This window comes from Apodemus sylvaticus, chromosome 9, assembly GCF_947179515.1.
Source record: "Apodemus sylvaticus chromosome 9, mApoSyl1.1, whole genome shotgun sequence".
Classification (NCBI taxonomy): Eukaryota; Metazoa; Chordata; class Mammalia; order Rodentia; family Muridae; genus Apodemus; species Apodemus sylvaticus.
In genome coordinates this window covers 6,843,133-6,866,605 of record NC_067480.1, presented here as the reverse complement: position 1 = coordinate 6,866,605, position 23,473 = coordinate 6,843,133, and the positions used below count along the sequence as shown (strand labels likewise).

The 23,473-nt window shown below is 43.0% G+C and overlaps 1 protein-coding gene across 1 annotated transcript in view; it reads right to left on the bottom strand.

Annotated features, from left to right (window-relative positions):
- Nucleotides 1-23,473, bottom strand: part of Ptprm (protein tyrosine phosphatase receptor type M) — a 525,410-nt gene that overhangs the window by 116,422 nt on the left and 385,515 nt on the right. Inside the window, exon 17 of the mRNA XM_052193354.1 lies at nt 20,145-20,332. Coding sequence (XP_052049314.1) covers nt 20,145-20,332 — 188 coding nt within the window. The remainder of the gene's footprint in view (nt 1-20,144; nt 20,333-23,473) is intronic.

The following is a 23,473-nucleotide window of genomic DNA, read 5'->3' as shown; positions in this document are numbered from 1 at the left end:
CTCATTCCCCCAAAAAGATTAATGAAATGAATGTGAACACAGGATCCATCTTTCTGCTGAATCTAGGAAACATACCTTGGCATTAAGGATAGACATCATTTCAGGGTAAAAAGATGGAGGAAGATATTCCAAGAAAAAAGACCTAAGATGCAAGCTGTTGTAATCATTTAAATATCCCACAAAATAAACCCAAACTAAACAGGAAATAGGGAAAGGCACTACATTCAAACAGAAAACTCACCAAGAGGATATTGCAATTCTTGACATTTATGCACCAAATACAATGTCATTCAAGTTCATAAAATTATGCACCAAACACCCAATTTCATAAAAGTAATACTACTACAGCTCAAATCACATATTGATCCTCACACTGATAATGGGAGTCTTCAATACTCTACTCTCACCAATAGATAGGTCATCCAGAGAAAACTACATGGAGAAATGGTGGAGCTGATGTTACAAACCAAATGGACCTAACATTTATAGAATATTTTATCAAAACACAAAAGAATATACCTTCTTCACATCACCTCACTAAACTCTCTCCATAACTGACCACATATTCAGATACAAAGCAAGTCTTGACAGATACAGGAAATTTGAAATAACACTCTGCATCCTATCTGACTACCAAGAATTAAAGCTGGTTGCCAATAACAGAAACAACACAAAGCTCACAAATTCATGAAGATGGAACAGCTCAGCACTTAGTGAAAAATGGCTCAATTCAGAAACAAAGGGATTAAAGCCTTTCTAGAATGGGATGGAAATGAACACACAACACACCCAAACTCATGAGACACAGTGAAAGCGGTTCTAAGAGGAAAGTTCATGGCGACAAGTGCCTACATAAAGAAGAGGAAGAGGAGAAGGAGGGATAGGGAGGAGGAGGGGGAGAGGAGATCTTATACTAGTAACCTAGCAGTGTGCCTGGAAGCTCCAGAACAAAAAGAAACCATACCCCAAAGGGGCATATAACAACCATAAATCAAATGCAGGGATTAATCAAATAGAAACAAACTGATAATCAGCAAAATAGAAGCAAACAAGAAAGAACAATTTAGAGAATCAATGAAACAAAAATTGGTTCTTGGAGGGAAAAACTCAATAAAAATGACAAATTAAAAGGCAAAGAAAAAATCCAAATTAACAAAAGTAAAAATGAAAAGGGGGACATAACAACAGACATCAAGGAAATCCACAGAGTAGTGAGGATGGATGTAAAGTAAAACCTTGAACTCCATAAAATTTGAAAAACCTAAAAGAAATGGGTAATTTTCTATATATACACCATTTACAAAAGATAAATCAAATAAACAATTTAAGCAGGTTTATAACCTCTAAATGAAATAGAGGAGTTATTAAAAGTCTCCCTAAAATGTCCAGGGCCAGATTGTTTTTGCACAGACTTCTACCAGATGTTCAAAGAAGTGTTAATGCCAATATATCTCAAATTATTCCAGACAATAGAAACAGAAGAACATTGCCCAATTTGTTTTATGAGGCCACAGTTATCCCGGTACTCAAACCAAAATCCAAACTAATCAAGAAAGAGAATTATAGTCCAATTTCCTTTATGAACATAAATGTGAAAATTCTCAGTAATATACTTGCAAACTGAATCCAAGAACACATCAAAAAGATCATCCATCATGACCATGAAAGTTCATACCAGAGATACAAGAATGGTCTAACATGAGTAAATCAATATGTGTAATCCACCACGTAAACAAACAAAAAACCATGTGATCATCAGGGAAGACCTTTGACAAAATCTAACATTCTACCATGATAAAAGTCCTAGAGAGATTAGGGATACAGTGGCTATCAGAAATCCCATAGCCAGCATCAAGTTAAATGGAGGGAAACCCAAAGCATTTCCACCAAAAGCAGGAACAGGCCAAGGTTGCTCATTCTTACCACAATTATTCCATATGATATTTGTAGTCTTAGCTAGAGAAATGAGAGAACTGAGGGAGACCAAGGGAATACAAATGAGAAAGGAAAAAGTTAAAGTATCTTTATTTGTAGATGATGTGATAGTATATGTAAGTGACCCCCAAGAATTCCACCAGGAAACTCCTACAGTTGATAAGCACTTTCTGCTAAGTAGGTAGACACAAAATTAATTCACAAAAATCAGTAGCCCTCCTATATACAAATGACAAACACACTGAGAAAGAAATCAAGGAAACAGCACGTTTCACAATAGCCTCAAATAATATTAAATATCTTGGGGTAACTCTAATGAATCAAAGATTTACTTATATGATTAAAAACTTTTAATATTGTAGAAAGAAATTGAAAAAAGATATCAGAAGATGAAAAGATCTCCCATGTTCACAAATTGGTAGAATTAACATAGTAAAAATGGCCATCTTACTAAAGCAATCTAAAGATTCAAAGTAATCTCTCCAAATCTCCAACAAAGTTCTTTACATAATTTTCAGTTTCACATGGAGCCACAAAAACCAAGCAAACACCCCCAAAATCTGGATAGCTAAAGCAATCCGGAATAATAAAAGAACTGTACAAGGTACTGCCATCCCAGATTTAAAGTTGTACTACAAAGCTATAGTAACAAAAACATATGTGTTGGCATAAAAACAGAAATGTTGATCAATGGAATCTAGTTGAAGACCCAGACTTAAATCTACATACCTATGGACACCTGACTTTGATAAAGAATTGAGAAACACACACTAATACAAAAACAGCATTTTCAACGAATGGTGCTAGTCAAACTGGATGGGTGTATGTAGAAGAATGCAAATAGATCCATACTTAACACCTTGCACCAAAGTCAAAGCCAAATGGATCAAAGACCTCCACATAAAAGCAGATACACTGAACCTAACAGAAGAGCAAGTGGGGAATAACCTTATGCTCGTTGGCAAGAAAACTTTCTTAACAGAAGACCAACAGCACAGGCACTAGGATGGACAATCAACAGATGATACCTCCTGAAACTGAAAAGCTTCCACACGGTGAAGGACTCTGCCATCCAACAAAATGGTAGCCGACAGAATAGGCTTCTAAATATTTTTACCAACTACACATGAAATTGATAGCTAATAACTAAAATATATAAAGAACAAAAAAGAGTGTCAAGAAAACAAATAGCTCAATTAAAAATGGGGCATGGATCTAAACAGAGAATTCTCAAAAGAGAAAATTCAAATGGCTGGAAACACTTTAAAATGTTCAGCATAATTAGCTATCAGGGAAATGCAAATTAAAATCACTCTGAGATTTCATCTTATACGAGTCAGAATGCCCAAGATCAGTAAAACAGGCTATAGCTCACACTAGGGAGACTGCTTTTGGGAGTCCAAACTTGTATAGCTGTGCTAGAAAGCAGTGTGGCCGTTCCTCAGGGAGATGGGAACTGATCTACCTCAAGACCCAGATGCACTGCTCTCAAGCTTATACCTAAAGGATGCCTCCTCCTACCATAGAGACACTCGCCCAACCATGTTCATTGCTGCTCTATTCATAACAGCCAGAAATTGGAAACAACCTACATGGTCCTCATCAGGAGAATGGTGCATTTACTTAACGGATGAAATTCACAGGTCAATGGACTGAACTAGAAAAAATATCATCTTGAGTGAGGTAACCCGAATACAGAAAGTCAAATGTGGTATGCATTTGCTGGCATGTGGATGTTAGCTGTTAGTCAATTGATATAAAGCTACAATTTATAGAACCACATAGGTTAGGCATATGGTAAGAAGCTAGTGGGGACAGTTAGACCTCAGCGGGGAAGGGGAGTAGAATAGATAGTTATAGATGGATGTGGGGGTGGGGTTGGAATATAGAAAGAGATGTCTAAAACTGAGGGCCACTTGAGGTATAGTATGGAAACAACACAGTAGAATGTTCCTAAATATGTATACATATATGAAGGCCACCTAAATGAAATCCCCAAAATATGGGGAAGACAGAGGCATCTTCTGTCACCAAAAATTCAGTAGTAAGATTGGGTTACATCTAATTGAGTTGTTGGTCAAAGGGAACCATGGGAACTTCCTCCCAAGTAACCTAGGCTCTTGCCAAGAATATAGGTTGTTCTCCACAAACTGACAGCAAGCCCCCGTTGCTGAAGACGATACCTACACAACTCATTAAACATGGAGAAGTCAGGCTGGTGCATTCAGAGCCTCCACTCCTATGTTCTAATGTCTTTGGTACAGAAACATATTCTGCAGGCTTCCAAAGGAGAAACAAATACCAAGCCAGCCACAGAACATTTCAGCTAAAAGGGTGCCCTGTCTGCGCGGTATGCTAGGGAAATGGGAGCTCAAAGCCTGGGTGACCACAAACCTGAGACCAGATAGCCCAGGGACCTAGGGCAAAACCTAAGAACTACCTTTCTAAAAAAAGAATGTTTTTTTTTTTTTTTTTAGGTAGCAATAAAATGACTCCTAATAACATTCTGTGTACTCATAGATCAGTGCCTTGCTCAGCCATCAATAGAAAAAACAAAAACAAAAAAGTCAAAAGCAAAACACTACCTTGTGCAGCACATGGTAACAAATCCAGAAGCCCACAGCTCTACAGTATTCAGAGTAAGAGACCTTAGAACACTCAGTCCGGTACAGGGTGTCTCTGTTAAATCCCTCCCCTCAGGATGCAAGGAATTTGCAGAAGAAGGGGGCAGAAAGAGCATGAGTGGAAGGGGACGGAAGTCCCAAGAGTGTAAGGCCCCTAAATCCAAGAGCTCATGGAAACTGAGGCAGCATGCATAGGGAGCGCATGTGTCTGCAACAAGGCCCTTTACATACATCCCACGACTTCTGGGTGGGTGGGTGGGGGGGGTCATGGGATTCCTGACTGTGTGAATGAGTGGGTTTCTGTTTCTTCTGTCTTGTTTTGGTCTCCCTTCTTCCTGATTATTGTGTCCAATAATCAGGATTATATAATCAAAGAGGCACATCTCCACAATCCTGATGTGCTAGTCTTGTTTTGTTTTATTATATTTTATTTTAGTATGATTCCTTAGTAGCCTGTTTGCTTTCTAATGGGAGATAGAATGGAGGTGAACCCAGCCAGATGGGAGGGAGGGGAGGAAGGGAATGGGAGGAGCAGAGAGGGAACGATAATCTGTATATATTACATGAAGGAAAAAAATCTATCATTAATGAAAGGACTAAGACGTATACTAGATTTTATCATAAATATTTTGATACTTCACTGAAAATGCTAGAGACATTCCAAATAAATGAAGACACAAAACATATTAATGCATATGTTAATTATTCATTAACCTACCTATTACAAAAAAAATCCCCTGTAATTCCAACAAAAGCATACAAGATCGTTCATAAAGCTGTGTGGATAAAAATGACTGTATTTCTGGTAGACAAGGTGATCTTAAAATCACAGAAACCTATCATCTAAAGGTTTCTTACAAAATTCACAGGGAAAGAAGCACAGTTGGCCATTCCAGAGCTCACAGGGACCCCGAGAGACCCTTGGGGAAAGGTAGCAGAGGTTATAAAGGATTTGGTGAGTGGGAGCTCCTATCTGCAAGCATGAAGACTTGATGCTTGTTCAGGCGGAGACACATTTTCAGTCCATCAAAGAGGCACATCACCACAAAAGAAAGATGATTGCTAATTTTTGTGATAGTGAATGATGATAGAAATTGGAATTTGTTTAAGCTTTCATGAAAGTAACTTGTTGAGATAACTTAAACCTGAAGAATTTTGTACTCTACTCTGCCTTTAGAAAACACTGCAAGAAAATAATGCCAGTGAACCTAAGGAAATTTTTTTATAGGGTTGTTCATGACAAAGATATAGAAAACTTTTAAGAGACATAGGAAAACAAAGCTTGAAACTGTGTTAAGATCCAAATGTGTAATTATATTAGAGACTTGCTAGAAACTGTGATTTTTAACTGTCCTTTTCTGCAGTGTACTAAATACATTTCAAAAATTATGTTTTGCTTATAAAGGAAAATAACTATAAAATTGGGCTTAGAAAGCATTAAAAACAAATTAAGTTATTTTGGATCCTTGCAACTGTTTTTCATCATTAAAACAGGGAAAAGAAATAAAAGCAGGCCATCTCTTTAGGCAAATTAATCATGTTAATTGGATTTATAGTATATTCACTTCATGTTTCAAGAAGTAAGCTTAAAATATACTTAGTAATCAGCCAAGTAAAATATTTTGGCCATAAAATTGGCAGGGAAACTCAAATGCATAATTACCTAAAGCATATAAATACAATATATATAAAAACATATGCTACATATTTCTAATTAAGGCTGAATACATTATAATTTTCAGTATCTCTCTTATAATTTCCCTGAGGTACATAGATAAAAGGTTTTTCACATCTCCCTAAAGGGCAATGGTGGGAGATAAAGGAAAGGAAAGAATTTTTTACAACCCATAGGATAATGAATAACATGGCTGGATTCTATGTATTACGTATTTCAATCATGAATATAAAAGTACCCTGTGCTGGAAGACTCAGCATGCACCCTGCCCTCTCTGTGAGTGACAGGCCAGAAACACTATGGGCTCTCATCTAATCTTATTATGATCTGATTAGCCATGTGTCTGACACTGAATTTATACAATTTAAAGTGTGAAATAAATGAATTCCAAACACTTCAAATATATATTTCCGCACCATCTATCCTTGAAACCTAACTTAATGGAGAGTAGAGACATAATTAATAGAAGGATAATCATGGGCGCATTCCATACGAGGAGGAGGAGTGGTGCAGTAATGAGTTAACGCTGCTATGATGTCATCGTGAGAGCATTCCTAGTGTTTTGAAGGTAGGGGAGAAGTCAGACATGAGACTGAGAAGTTAAAAGGAGAGGAGAGAGGCACTGTGAGGGAAACCACCTAATAAAGAACAAAATAAAATGAAAACTGGGCCTAGAGAATCAAAGAAGCACCCACAGAACACGGCACTGCAGTCTTTGTAGGCAAGATGTCCATACCATGTCACCACATAGATCTCTCGCAGCCTATCGGCACTACCTATGTAAAGTCTATGAGAATACATCAATCAACTGGGACTCCGGGGCCACTGGTGCTACCACACCACCATGAGTATCTTGGGTGCTCAGGTCACTTGGCTTTCACTGGCTGAACTGCTTCATGGGGTATGAGGGATTTGCTCAATGGTAGAGTTTGAGTTGGCTGAGAGTAACTGGAACCTACGTCTTCTGATTCTTAGTCCATTGTGTGTCTTGTATATGTGACTGCTCTTTGAATAAGAAAATGTACATGCCAGCATGCTGTATTTTAATTCACTCTGTACGACCTTGAGGGTTGTTTGGATAGTACCTTGAGATCAGCGATTCATTTGGCGGAGGTTGCTGCTGTCACATCTTACCAATGAAAAAAAATACTCAACATAGAAATTAGTTATTCCCATACATGTTATATTGAGAAGGTGTCCTAGTAGTATTGTTTTCTAAAACCAAAAAGGTCAGAAAATAACATCCTGTGGGTTCTATTTTGCCAGCAAACTACTGGGATCTAGAGAGAATGTTCTAGAAAATCTTGGACTTTTACATATAACTCTAGTTTATGATTCCTTCCTCTTTCTTTTTCCTCTCTGGGGTTGGGCAGCTATAGCCCAGGGGAGTGGTATGTAAAATCCATGGCTCTCAAAAGCTATAGCTTGATTCAGGTTGTAACTGATCACTTCAGATAAGGCAAGTCAGCTGATAGCTTCAGAATGAATGCCTTTCCTGAATTTCTTGCACAACGGAAAACCAATGTAGAGAGAAGCAGTGTCGGCATGGCCTGGAGTCATGACAAAGATTAATGGGAAGTGCTTGTTGCTCTAGAGATTCTGACACACACCATGGGTAGTTCTATCAATCCCCATGACCCCAGATGGACCAGTCTTCTGATAAAGGACAACCAAACCATAGTCAGAAAAACACTATTCCTGCCACAGAGCCATAGTCAAATCAATGGAACACAAGGTTGGTTTCCTTAGGTCTGTGACTGTATGGCTTTGGATGGGAAGCCATGCTGGGCAGTCAGAAGGACCAGGACTTTGGAGTCCATGGTGACAGGCATGACTGGGGACAGTTACCATAGTTCTGCATGATGACTTCATCTGATTGTAATACAGGAGCACGAATTACTTGTCATTTGTCAGTGTCTATCTTTCTACATTGCTCAAAACAATATGAAATGGACACATCAGCATTATTATCATGGTCTCAGGAGACAAGAAAGAGCCATGAATGGTCCAACTTCCAAACTGTTTACATTGTGAAATGCTTGCATGATACAGATAGATTCCCTTTAGGCAGTTTGAAATGTCATGAGATGATGGAGTTTCCTTCTTTGAACAGTTACACGATGACCTGAGCTGAAGTCACTTGTAAATAATTCTTTATTGTTTTTGCTAGGGGCCTGGAAAAGACAGGACAACAAATGCTCTTCTTTGCCCCACACTTAACACAGCACAGCAAACATCTGTGTATGCCCAGTTATGTTAGTCTGTTCACACCAAGAGGTTCTCCAGTGGGCACCATCTATGCGTGCTTTACCTGGAGCTAAGAGTTAAATCCTATATATCAAGTCATTCTCCCAACACCGTCTGGCCATCTAGATGTCAATCTGTCCTCCAGCAGCAGGTTGTCAGCTATCCTCCAACCACTGACTGACCATAAGGCCTATTTCCTAGGACAGCCCTAACCCTGACTTTAGGTTTGAAATATTTGCAAGCATGGTTCAAAGTAACAGCTGTTTATCTATTATTTGTTACAGAGGCTAGAAATGAACAGCCCGGAAGAAGAAATACATTGGGTGTGGTAAAGAAACAATGGGCTCAGGTGACACCTGTGGGCCTACCACATTCCACATGGCCCGTGCTACCCAGACACTCACTCCATCTTGTCGGTCACTTGTTTTTACACAGGTTGTCTCCAGCTGCCCCTGCTCCCTCTTCCTGGAGGTTGGTGGTTGGGCCTGAAAATTTCAACCCTTTAACCCTTCTACTTCTTTCCAGACACTGGCCTTGAGAGAGAGGTGAGTATCCACCTCTTTTTGGGGGGATTCTTGGAGAAGGTATTAAGTACTGCCCTAATACTGTTAAGATCACTACTGGATATTTTTAGTTCTTATTGAAAAAATAGTCATTTCTGATGCTTATTTTCCTTTAAATAAACAGGTATGTTGGGGATGGGGCGGTTTGACCCCTGGTTAGCAGTGGTTAGCTTCCCTGGATGCTATGAGTGAAAGGAAGGATTCCGGTTCAAAAGCAAGCCGGAGGACACTGGGTCAGCATCAGCGCGCTCTGTGGGCACCCTCAGAGCCTGGTGAGCATTACAGATGATTGTCCAGACTCCTGAAGGGGCAGCCTCAGCTCAGGCTGTTTCAAAGAGTATGTACCAGACTTTAGATGACACTGCAGCCACTTACACCTGTCCAGAGTAGAAACACCTCGTCTAGTTGTCTAGCAGGGAGGTTGCTGGGATTGTTGCTCAATAAGTGAGGCTCTGAGCAGTTCACGTGTAAACTTCCACAGCTGTGACTGGGCACTAACAAAGGAGCAGGGATTGGTCCACATACTCCTCCTCTCTGTGTGAGCAGACCGGTTAGCTTTCCTTACTGAGCTGGCCAGAAACACCCTCCTGTATCTCAACAGCAGCCCTGAGGACAATCTTTTCTCCATTCAGCACTGTGCCCTCATCTGGTCACAGGAAGACGCAGCCACAGGGACTGCAGAATGGTAATAATGACAGGCAGTGGCAGCCATGGTCAGCAGGCAGAACTATGAAAGTGGCCCGGCAGCTGGCGGCTTGTCAGCAAAAGCAGCAGCTTTGAGAGGCTCAGGAGCAGGCGGGCCAGGCAGGGGGGCAGGGTGAGGATGGAAGGAGAGAGAGTTGGCAGGAGATGGCAGAGAGCTTAGACTGAAGGATTAAGAAGCCACCGAGAACTAGAGGAAAGAAACCACAGGCTCTGGTTACAGAAGAGCTGTAGTCCTGGCTGCTGTTGAGGGCTAAAACATCCCAAATTTTAGGTCTACAAAAGGGCTGTAGCGCAGGCAGGCCATCGGGATCTGATATCTGCAGCGGACTGCCTATGTAGACAAGGCTGACCCCAGACTTGCTATGTCAACAAGGTTTGTACTGGATTTCTTGTTCTCCTTCCGTCTCATGGTGTAGGGATTATGGAAACATTTCATCCTCGGTGTGGTAATACCCAATTTTGCTGTAGATTAAACACCAATTAGGCAAACATTCCACCAACTGAGTGTATCCCCAGACCTAGTATTATTTTTTAATAGTTGGGAAAAATAAAGAATTTTTTAAGGCAAAATCATCCCTGAAAGAGATTCCAAAATGAAGCTTAGAGTCCGTTTAACAGGTGGAACTCATGTGCAACAGCTGCAACACCGCCCTAGCCTGGACGGTGGTCCCTGCCTCGCTGAGTGCGGACATCTTCAGTGAGCTCATGGTGGGCGTGGTAGCTAAAGACGGACTCTGGCTTAGTGGACATCTCCCACTGCTCACACATTCCTGGATTTCTATCCTTTGTGTGGTCCCTGTCCTCTCTCAACACCCAGAAAATCACATAAAGCTCCTTCCTCCTGTCAGCTTTCTTTACTTTAGAGATATCTGAGCCTGTATCTCCACAACTGCAATTTCTAAGGTCCCAAGTCAATGCCTTTCTATATTCTGCAGTTTCTGTGTTTGGACCAATGGGCTGTTACACCCGTCTTTATAATTTATCATAATGTGTGCTTAAATGCTTAGGAGTTAGTCACTTAGAAGTACTTCATACTAGTGATGTGGCTATGGGATAAATCAAGTAACATGAAGTGTATCGTGTTATCAGTTACACTGTTTACTAAAATTAAGGCACAAAGCTTGCACTGTGGAGCAACTGTTGCCTCTGTTATACCATTTACTGAGATGAAAGCAGGGAGCTTACACTGTGGAGCAACTGTTGCCTCTGAAGGAGAGACGAGGATGGCTGGGGTGGGGCCCACTGAGCTAGATCTGAAGAGATCTGATGGGCAAAGGAGCTGGAACTCACTCTCTGCAGAAGCCACACAGGGCGCAGCCCGGAGCAACAGGGATGCTGGAGTGAGGGGGATCTTGGAGCAGAGCAAAGAAAACTGGTGGGAAGCGGCTGAGGTCATAGGCAGGAGCTGAGTGCCTATGGGGGGGGGGGTAAAGGATGCTACACTGCCTCCTGGGGTTTGGAACATTAGTCAAGTGTAAGGACATTCATGTCTTACAATGAAAAACTGGCCACAGGGCAAAAGAGAATTCTGCAGACGAGAAGACAAGTGTAGATCACTAAGAGAGGGTCCTATGACCCACTTAGGTGATGAGGGATGGGTTGTGAGATCAGGAGGGGCAGATTGAAGAATGGTGGGGGGGGGGGCTGTTAGTATTTGTGACCAGTGATGTGGAGGGAGCATGGGGCTGGGCAGTTGTGACCTTGCGACTGGGCAGTGACACCACAGAGATAATCCAAAGCATGAAGGATACAAGAAAGACATGAGGTCTAACAGATGCTGGGACCCGGGCACACCGTCAGCCTGCCCGCCCCCACGGCCTCCGTGAAAATGCTCGTGGCTAATAGCATCTGACAGTGAAAGCATGTTAACAAGTGGGGAATGGCTTAACTTCTCTCAGGTAAGATAAAGAGAACTCTGAGAACCAGCTTCCAAATGGAAACCAGACAGTTGCCTCGAAGTGCTTCAAAGAAATTAGAAAATGTCAGCTGCTATGAGCTAACATCAGAGTAAGGACAGAGCCAGAGGAAATAACAGTGTCCAGCCCAATCCCATCAAGTCGGAGCTGCCACATGACATGAGCGGAGGCCGGGGCCCTAGGAGCTGACGCTAAAGTCAGCTGAAATTGGAGACCCTGAACTCAGACAAGGCACAACAGTCCATTGTCACATGCACGCGTGCGCGTACATACACACTCACACACACACACTCAGACACACACTCACTCAGACACATACACACTTACACACACAGATACACACACTCTCACACACACATGTACACACACACATGTACACATACACTCACTCAGACACACACACACACTCACACACACATATACTCAGACACACACACACATACTCTCTCACACACACTCACACACACACACTCTCACACACACACTCAGACACACACACTTACACACACAGACACATACACTCTCACACACACACTCAGACACACACACTCTCACACACACATATACACATGTACACACACACACGTACACACACACATATATGTACACACACACGTACACACACACACTCACTCAGACACACACACACTTACACACACAATCTCTCTCTCTCTTTCTCTCTCTCTCTCTCTCTCTTTCTCTCTCTCTCTCTCTCTCTCTCACACACACACACACACACACACACACACACACACGTACACACACACTTCCATACAGCCCTTGGGACAAACCAGATGGTGGCCACACAGGAAAGCTGGTTCTCTCCATGGCACTACTTAAAACTGTGGGCTGGGTGAGCGACGGCTCAGCAGGTAGGATCACTTGCTGAGCAAGCCACAAGGATCTGAGTTCAAGTCAAGCAAAGTGTGGATTACTGGGCCCTGCTGGATGCTGGCCTAGCTTCAGGTTTAGTGAGAGAGCCTGTCTCAGGAGGATGAGGTAAAGGATGGCAGAGCGGAGCTCCAACTGTCCTCTTCTGGCCTCCCCGCACATACCCCTCAACTCAACACGGCCACATAACATGAGAGAAAAAAAGTAGGCTTATTTTTTTTCAATAAAAAAGTATCTAGAAACGCACACATACAACTAACTTGCCCAAAGAGCTTGAGGCAATCTCGAAAATTCAGAGAGAAATTTTTATCATTTCCTCATGGACCTGGCTCACTGTCAACACAGCCATTAAAGGAAAGAACATGTCAAAATCACTTGGCTGCGTCTTCCACTGGAGGCAGAGCTGTTGCTGATCCTAGCGTACCTACTGGGTCTGCCAGAGCCCCTCCCACTCCCCACTGGAGCTTTCGGTGATTTTGTTTTTTGTGTTTAGTATCCCGTGGGACAGAAAATAACCTGCGCTGATTGTGGCAATTGATGAACTCAGCTGGTGCTGGAGAACATGACATGGGAACTCAAAGACCCTTGTGAGAAGTGTGCGGGTTGGAGGGGAGAGGAGGGGAGGGGAAGGGAGGGGAGGGGAGGGGAAGGGAGGGGAGGGGAGGGAAAAGGGAGGGGAGGGGAGGGGAGGTTCTCTTGCTCGCTCCAGGTGGTGCACAGTCACATGCAGGGGTTGCAGCCACTCAGTTGCACACAAAGCTCTGTCTTCCACCTGATTCTGTCTCTGCAAAACCACCAGAGGAGCTGCTGTGTAACTCCAAGGGTCCAGGGCCAGGTGTCTGATGCTAGGCCTTCTAAGGATCCAGGGTTCATGCTCCCCAGCTCGGGAATCTAAGGATAAGGAATTAGGGTTCGACCTCTGTAGAGAGCTGGGGTTCCAAGCAGTGGTCTATTGGCTTTTTTAAGCAGGGAGGCAAGCAAAGAAAAATCAGGTGTGTTATAGGGTGGGTAAGAGATTTTGGTGATAATTCTTTTTTAGGCTTCGAGGCTAACATGTAAAATATTGTACTTCCGATTAACAGATCCAACCATTTGACTTGAAAATAGGGGAAAGATAAAAGGAGGAAGAGAGACAATTCAAATATTTAAAATGGAACACCTAGGGGATAGCACATTTGAAGAAACTCCGAGTTCCTTAGGAATATTCATTTGCTGTGAAGTGTGACAGACTGTCTTCCATCCCCTGCTTTAGACTGACTGAAGGAACATTCTCCACATTCAGTTACAAAATTAACTACCAGCGTTTGTGCCCTGGAGACACACGAGCAAAGTAAGCAGAGAGGCCAGTGCTTTTCTAAATACAGTGGGATGTATTAATACGTTATTTTGAAGAACAGGGGGCAAAGAATTACTTGTGCTTCTCCTAAGTTTGGGTTCTAGCTACAGGAAAATGAACCTCCTTGTCTCAGAGAGAACGGAACTATTGGCTGTGTGTTTCAGGATTACCCGTCTGGAAGGGCGATTTCTTTATCTCAATGGTACAGATTGAACAATGCACGTTTGTTCTCTGAGAACAGTATGCTGCTTGCCTACTGAAGGTCACCGTCCTCCTGCCTGTCTCCTCAAAGGGACTGTGAACTAGTTACAGTGACCACCGTCCTTGGGGGAGTAAGAACATGCCACCTGCTGACTACACAGGGCCACAGCTGCTTTGACTCCAATACTGAACACCTTCTTTCTCTCAGTGTTGGGTCAAGGAAGAGGGTGGGTGACCAAGGTCACCGTTGTCTAGCACGGAGCCTGTGTGGTCAAGGCAGAGCTCCAGGTCATGGTACATCCATCGCCCTTGCAGTTTCAGGTCACAAGGGGCCATCCAGTCTTCAGGGCTGGGTAGCTGAGCCCCACAGCGCCCTCCCCTGTACAGTTATAGCCTTTCTCCATTTCTGGGAATCCTACAGATTTGTCCTCTGGGGAGTCTGTCCAGACTGGTCTTTGCTTTTCTGAGGGAAGAGCCTGGTCACTCCACCTGGGAACATAAACAAGCCTGCCCTTTGTGCAATCCTCACCCAGGTCCGAGCCATGCGCTGCTGACAGTGTGCCACCTTCCATTCAAGTGAGCGTGCTTCCTCATCGTGACTTCTGTCAGGGTTTCTTTTGAATCAAATTATGATGTCTCCCTGGTGAGCTGGGCCATCACAAAACCAACCAGAGCGCCTGCCCCAAGAACAGCCCCGCCCGTCGTCTCCCTGCCACAGCATGCTTCCTTCTTGTTTGGACACACTTCTGCTTGACCACTTGCTTGCTAATGAAGCCTTTCTGAGTTCGGGGCCATTCCCAGGCATTGCTGACTTGGAAGCCACAGAGGACAGGGAAGCAGGGGAAGCCAGCACTCCAAGGGGTCCTGAACGGAGCATGGCACTGGGTTTTCCTTGTGGACTGGAGAAAAGCAGAGAGAGAGAACGGCTGTGTGCACTGAGTTGGGGCAGCAGCCGAGCAATCGTCTATCCTTCTTCCCTGGACACACTTCAGTATGGAAGGCCTTCTGTGCTCCAGTGGGTTCGGAGGCTAAACATTCCGGAACATTTGGAATACTTTTCTCCACGAATATATTTTTCTTTTCTTTTTTTTTTTCATTTTCTTTTGTGTGTTTCCAAGAAATAACTTTTAAGAGCCCAAGCTGCTTCTATAAGATAGCTTTCCATCCACACAAGGAGGAGCAGGCCTACCTCCTGGAGTCTCCTCTGCTTCTCCCAGCTCGTAGACCATCACCGCATAGATACTTGTCATGCACAACATCTTAAACCCTTTAGTGATCTCGGCCCTCACGTCTTTAACACCTATGGTGACTCCGGTCCGGGCTTCTCCAGAGCACTGCACGCCCTTGTTTGGTGTTTATATGGAATGTGTCCTCTTTCAGTCTCTTGTGGCAAACCCTGCTCCTGCTTAAAGAAGTGTCACTCTTGTCCCAGTTTGGCTCTGGTGTACCCAAGTCCTTCATAGGACCCTGAACATTATATGGGTCATGCAGGTTGTTGGTAGACACATAGGCGTTCTGACCTAGTTCCTTCGTCACACTGTGATCTTACAGCAGGCGGGCACTGCAGTGTGTGTCCGTGGCAGTGGTAACTCACCGCATTAAACTTGTTAGTAGAGCATTTTTGTCTTAGGCTCACTAACACCTTGAATGTCTACTCACAAACACACACAGGATTGCTGTATGCTAGATAAAAATCTTCATCCTTATGATATAGCACATGACTTAGATCTTCACATAACCCCAAAGGGCTGATATTGCACTAACTTCAATTTATGGCTGAAGAATTTTAAGGACATAGAGGCTAGACGACTTGCTCAAGATTTGCAGGAAGCATACTGTTCAAGGCACGAGTGAGAAAGGCCTATCCTGTTACAGCTCTAAATCTAGCTGTCCTAGTCAGTGTCTCTACTTCTGTGACAAAGACCATGACTAAAGCAACTTGGGGAGGAAAGGGTTTATTTGGTTTATGTTTCCACATCACTGTTCATTATTGAAAGGAGTCAGGCTAGGGACTCAAGCAGGGCAGGAACCTGCAGAGGCCGTGGAGGGGTGCTGCTCAATGGCTTGCTCCTCATGGCTTGCTCAGCCTGCTTTCTTATAGAACCCAGGACCACCATTCCAAGGGAGGCCCCAGCCCATCAATGGGCTGGGCCCTTCCACATCTATGACTAATTAAAAAATGGCCTACAGTCTTAGGCCTTTTCTAAATTCAGGTTCCCTTCTCTGTGATGACTCTGGCTGCATCAAGTTGACCTAAAAGTAGCCAGCGCACTAACTGCACTTAAAAAGCAACCATTTAAAGATTTTCCTTATCTACCCTAGGATAAAGATTGTGTGGGGTTAGGAAAAACAGAACAAGAATATTTGCAGCCCTTTCTACTACAATTCACTGAAGCTTGAAGTTAATCACACACAGACTTGGCTGCAAAACCCAAGGAAGTAGGTGATAGAGACAAAGCCAGGGGTGGCCGGGACTTTAGGTCTCATGAGATGCCACAGGTGTCTCATTGTAAAACTGCGTAGGTTTGCCTACCCAATATCATTGCTCCAGACTGTTCCCCTGTAATTGCAGATTACAGGGGATGCTAGTATTGGGCTGAATTGTCATAGTAATGACAGCAGCTAGAGGTGAGTTACTGGGTGATGGGATTATTTGTATATTTTTGGTTAGGAGCCTCACCTTCAACAGCTGAGCCATCTCTCCAGCCAACGGGATTATTCCAAATAAAAATTTCCATTTTTATAGTTTTGTTCAGTAGCTCCTCTCCCATGCACTATTTCACATTTTCTTCTGTCCTTTCTTTTTTTTTAAATTGATTATTGATTTTGAGTTTCAAGAGTATTTGCTTTAAAACCATTTCCCTGATCACTGAATGGGTTGAGTAAAAGAGGAAGAATTTTTTGAAAATCATTAACAAACAGCATTTTATTTTAAGATATAACAAATCCTGATGGGCTGTCAATCAGAGAATGTTTAAGAGGATCATAAGCTCCCCTAGCCTGCACCTGCAGATCAACGGTCTTCAGGAGATTTGAATGGAAAATAAATTTTGCTGACATTCAGCTATGCATTGCCCATAGTTTGTTACAGTAGTCACAAGGTAGTTATTTTTAAATAGTCCATGAAAAATTGGACTCAGCTATTTTATGAATTGTTATTTGAGCCTATAACTAATCTCTTTGACACTAACATCTTTAATAAACATTTGAGCAGTATCTGCATGCAGAATATTGGATAGAGCTAAGACAGCATCTCTATTCATTAGGCTTATGTTTTCTCAATAACCTAATTTTGTCTTTCATAAGATATTAATGCTTTTGGAAGTCTTACTCTTAATCCTATTAATTCCTAAGCTACCCTTTAAACGTGCATGAGGCAATATGCAAAGGCTGTCAATTTTGCTGAATTATACATTGAGCTGTTAAGGGTGAATCTGAGAATTTCAGGGCAGCTGAATATGGAACCTCATCTGGAAATGTTTTCTGGGGTGAAGTGAGATTTCAGGGACATGGTTGGGACTGATCCCCATGGCTTTGCCATCTTCTGATCTCAGATCATTGCCACCATACTGTGGTACATGTGTGGCTGGACACAACATGTCTGTGTGTGCTCTAGGCCACTGACTGTGGTCAACCACCATTGGTGCCGTTTGCAGGGCAATGACAATCTTTCATATCAAGCTGGACAGAGAGTTCAGCCTAAGACCAAGCTGGCGCCCAAAGTAAAGTGGCCCACAGCAAGATACAGGGCATTGCTTGGTACGCAAAGGTAACTGATGATTGCTCCAAGACTGTGGGAAGAGCCAAGCACTCTCCAATTGGATTTAAGGAGCACACCATGAAATGCACACGCTGGACACTGATAGGGTAGCCAAAAACCTGAGATTGGATGGACCATGGGCCTAGAAGGAAACCAAATTATTTTGCTACAGGGACACAGCTGTGAAATGACTCCTATGGGCGTTCTGCTATACTCAGGGCCTGCTATACAAGGGCCTCACTCAGCCATCACCGGAGAAGCTTCCTCCTCCAGTAGATGGGAACAGACAGGGATGCCCACTATTGAACAGTGTGCAGAGAGTGAGAGGCTTTGGAGCACTCAGATCTAGATGGGGTGTCTCCATCATGCTATGCAGAAACAGTGTGAAGTCCAGAGGGGATGAGCAACACCCAGGAAATCATGTCATCAAGACACACGGGAACCCAGAGAAACGGTAGCAGCACACACGGGGCCTGCATAGGTTCAAACCTATGGGTCCCAGGACCACAAGAGGGATGTGGACGTGGGCTCCCACTTCTAACCAAGAAGCTGTCTTTAACTGAAACCTGCTTGCAAAGGAAAATGTTTTCTCCAACGGGAGTCTTCACTGGGCACATTAACCACACACGGGGTGGCCCTGTGCCCAGTAGTAGTTGACTGGCACATAACGAACTCAATGGCATTTTTGTCTCATATTGCTTTACTTGGATGGTTTTTAATCTTATTGGTCTTTTGCGTGTATATTTCGATCTTTGGTTTTGTGGGTTATTTTGTGTATGTGCGTTTCTTGTTTTGGGTTTTGCTTGTGTTTTAAAAAAAGAGAGGAAAGAAAGGGGTACAGAGTTGGGTGGGTCAGGGGCTGGGGATGATCTGGGAGGAGTTGGGGAAAAGAAAAAGCATGATCAGAAGATATTGTATAAAATACTTTTCTTAATTAAATAAAAAAAAGAAAAGCACAAAATCATTAATCACATTCATTATCTCCTCCAAAATTTGGCACCAAGTTTTGTGCCGTCTTCTGGATCCCCTTCTGCCACTCTGGTGTGGCTAGTGTGGTGAACATCACTGAAGTCATAAAACGCTTCACAATGTTAAGCAGGGAGCCTGGGACTTGGATGCCAGTCTATGAAAACTGCTGTGTGGCGTTTCCCACAAGGTGCTGACTGGTGTTCAGCTAGATCCCGAGATTCTGTAACGTAGGTTCCTACCTTTCTTAAAGCTGATGACCAAAGGCGGACTAGAGGAGCCGCCTCTGAGCACTTTGCAGGTGTAAGCACCAATGCAATTATTAGACAACAAAGAGGGATGCAACTAAAAACAAAACAACACTCTACTGCCACGGGAGATGTTTCTAAAACATGAGCTGATTCTGTAGATAAAGGATTGATTAAAACATATTCCAAGACTCAGAAATCCACTTCTAGATAGTTCTGTTTCTATCCAAGGAAATCATGCTCTCCACAATGATCACAAGCTTATATTATATTATGTTATATTATATTATATTATTATATTATATTATATTATACTATACTAATTATTTCATATTGCTTTTCTGTGTTACTAACACAAAAATCAATGCAGTCTTCCTACTTTCCCCACACACCTGCATACATGCTAGTGGGTTGTATGCTACTTTGTGTTAAATGTTGTGAAATCAGAAAATTTCCTTAGGATCTAGAGTGGGTTTCTAGCAAAATCTGCTTGATAACTAAGGCTGAGAAGGAGGGAGACTCTACACTTTATATAGGGTAGGAGGATACTACGGTCTCAGAAAAGCCTCTGACAGGTACACCCCTAATGGCAGTGTACACTCTCAGATGCTGAACCTGCAGGGAAGTTACAGCCATGACAACAGCCAGTCCTCTTACTACTCTCTGCTTTTACTATGTCACTTTGCTAGTTGATCTACAGTGGCTTTAAGTTCTTCCTGAGACAGCTACAGAACTTGGACTTAACTTCATACTTAGTTGCAGGAAAATAGTTGAGGAGGAGGAAGAAGAGGAGGAGGAAGAGGAGGAGGAGGAAGAGGAGGAGGAGGAGGAGGAGGAGGAGGAAGAGGAGGAGGAAGAGGAGGAGGAGGAGGAGGAGGAGGAGGAGGAGGAGGAAGATAGCCTGCAGCTAATGTTTGTTTCTGCACAAGGAAGTAAAATGTGAAATGGTCTTTCTTTCCCACTAAGCACACATGAACCTGGTCCAAGTCTCACCCCCATCTGGCCCTCTGCCTGGCATCTCAAGGATCCATGCAGCTTCCTTAAAATGCTAGCAGCCAGCCGCTGGCTGCGGCTCACCTCATATTCCTCCTTGAAGCCATAGCCCTCAGCACACTTCATCTGAGTGATATGTTGGAGGAGATCTGCCACTCGAATAGCCGGGTGAAGCTGCCCAGTCTGATAAGGCACGTCGGTGGTCTCACGCTTCTTGTAAGGATGGGGCTGTGCCAGGCTGCTGGTGTCGCTGGCCATTGTGTGGGTCTCATCTGGAAAGGAAGGAAAGGAGAGAAGAAGGGTGAACCAGCAGGCTGAGTCAGGACCGCAGGGCACTAATGAGCTGGCTGCTGGCATCCCTCCACCGCAGGATGTTTAGCCAGGAAACGAAAGTTACACATTTGTAGGTTTAGGTGGGATTGGCAATATGCTAGAAATGAGGCAGGGGTCTTTGCTCTTACAAAGCAGTCCAAACGAGATATTGCTTCCGCAAAGCTCACTGACAAATGTTCCTTCTAGCATTTTTCCGTGGTAAAATTGGCGAAAGTTTCAAGAGCTGAAACTTTCTCAAGACCTGGTGCAAAGCCAGGTCTTGTACACTTCCAAACGTTACCTAACTCATTTGCGTGATGAAATAAATGAACTCTACAAATGTTCTGTGAGCAAAAGAAAAGTGCACAAAATGGTTTGGCATAGATAGCTAGCGGTGGGATGGGCACTTAATTCAGGAAATCAAAGAAGAGAGAAAAAAAACAACGAGAGGGAGAGGGAGCCTGGTTTGGGAGTGATGTTTCGATGAGTCACTTTGCATGCTCTGGGATCAGAAAACTTAACGAAACACTGTGGGCCAACGCATCACACAGAGGACGATCTAGGACAGCAACATGCAGGCCAGCACAGGGCAGCACACTGGCTCTGTCAGGTCTGTGAGTAAGACGCACACTCCCGCACTCCCTCCGCAGTTTTTCCAAGGGGCGGTAGGGGAACTTACCATTGATTGGCACTTAAGGCAGATACATATCAGGAGAGAAGAGGGGGAGAAAAAGGAGACAGGACGTAAGCAACAGTCTGTGCGGATAACTACAGGCAGTTCTACTTTGTGTTTTAGCCTTCCAGTTAAACTCTCTCTCTGGAGAGGTGGTCAGGGGGCAGAGCCTTGCCTCTGCCATCGAGTTAGGGTGGAGCTCTCTCATTTAAGCACCCAATAACAAAAAGGTTAGAATTAGTAAAAAAAAAAAATTGCTTTTCATCCCCCATAAACCGAGAAATAACTTTGTATGCAATACATTTGTATTTTAAATTTCTTGAGCAAAGCCAATCAAATTGTAGTAGACAACTAATGGAAAAATTTGGTCAAAGGAGCCTAAATAGGCTCTATTTTAATGGGTCACAACTAGTAAATTAGACTAATGAGTTGCAGCAGTGTTATCTCCTAAAAAATTGTTTAAGTTAGATGTGTTCAATTGAGGCTATTCGATTAGGAACCTTTCTATGGGTTAACTCCTTAAAAATGCAGAATTCCTCTCATTATTTCATGAACCAGGCAGGGTTTTATGAAATCACAGTGCCAGTCACTGAAAAGGAGATCTCAAATCAATTTGACATGTAAGTAATAAAAATATATGAGAAAGGATGGGAATGTTTGGGAATTTCAGATTATATATTAAATAGGGGTTTCAGCTATAGTTGTTCTGAATGATTTTTTTCTCTCGTTGTTCTACTTAAATGCTTAGTCCTAAGGCACTTAGGGCCTGCTCTGCAACCCTGCTCTGTATGCATTGCAAAGCCCCTGGGGATGCATGGTATGGAGGGTGGTACACAGGGGTGGAGCTATGTTGCAGGTGCGGAAATGGCACCCCAGTCACTACAAGGCGGCTAAAGACACAAAAAAGAAACAAAATTAAAAAAAAAAAAAGGGTGAGAAGCTGATTTCATGATTTGGTTTTTTTTTGCTTTTCATTTGGATTTGCTTTGACATTTAGCAAGGTCTAAGTTCCCATCTGAAAGGTCACCAGTACCCCCGCCCCCTGGAATTTCACAACAGATCTGCTTGTTGGCAACTGCCAAGAATTATCAGCTGGGACCCAGGATCCCTACTGAGGTACTCAATCCAGGGCTCTTAGCTCCTCTGGGAGAAAAGCTCTTCTCTGTATAAATACTAAAAGAAATGGAACATTAATTACTTTCCCCTCTGTGCCTCTCTCTTCTCTTTGTTTTTTACACTTTGTGTAGTGAGTACAATTAATTTGCCTTTCATTGTGGCTGGGCGGAAACACCACCTAAAGGACCCGGACTTTTTCAAGTGGATATACCATGAATTTGGTGATGCTCTGCTCCCAGGCCTGGGTATTTTTAGAGCCATAGCTGCTGCCATGTTGCCTGTGTCTCTCCATCTCATGAAGACCCTTGGCCTTCTCTCTCTAGAATGGGACACCTTTCCAGCCGTCTCCACACCACTATGTCCCCCCAGAAAGAGAGAGCTATTCTCTGGCACAGATGTGTCCATGAGAACGTGTGTGTCATGGCTGTTGGGAAACTGGGTCACCTCCTGCTAGAAATTCCCGACTCTACTAAAATGAGCAATTAATCAGTTTTCTCTGACTACTGAGGTGATTTATTACTGATAAACAGTGCCCCATGCCATCCCTTCCCTATATTAAAAAGTTACCCATCAACAATTTTCTAAAATTAAAAATGATGTCTTAGAGGAAAGAATGAGGAAGGTTTCTGAATATATTAGTTGTGATGGTTTTCTAAGAATTGAAGATGATTCTATATTCATTCATGAATTAGTTGAAAATACTGACTTGGAATGGATGCTGTAATTTTGAGATGGAGGAGGCTCAATCATTTATCGTCTATAAACTGTCTGTCTCCATCCATCTATCCATCCATCCATCCATCCATCCATCCACCCATTCATTTATTTTTGCAAGCAAATGCGGTAAAATAGACTTAAATTTGCCATGAGAATTGGGTCTTTGCAAGTGAAAATGAAACATTAACGTGGTAGAGATATAATTTGTACTGAGCCCTGTTTCTCAAGAAAATAGCCCTTCTTATCTCACTATAAATTGTAGCTGACCCTCTCCCTGCAAAGGGCCAGGGTAGACACACAGCTCCTCTTCCTATGGTTTCCAGGGATAACCAGATCTTGGGGTTCCACATCCCATCATGTATTCCACTGTTTACCACTGCACAGATTTATCAGAAAATAGTGATCTGTGCATGTGGTAGTCTTATTTCTTCCACAGTAGTTTTGAAACTTGAATTGTCTGTTTTAGTCATGCTTTCTCAGAAAAGGGAGCCTAATCGACTTCAAAAGATGTCATTAATGTTCCTAATAATACGGCAGTGGCTTTGGAGAAATGATATTTGTTTAATAAGCTTATCTTCATCCCGCTGTGAAATCT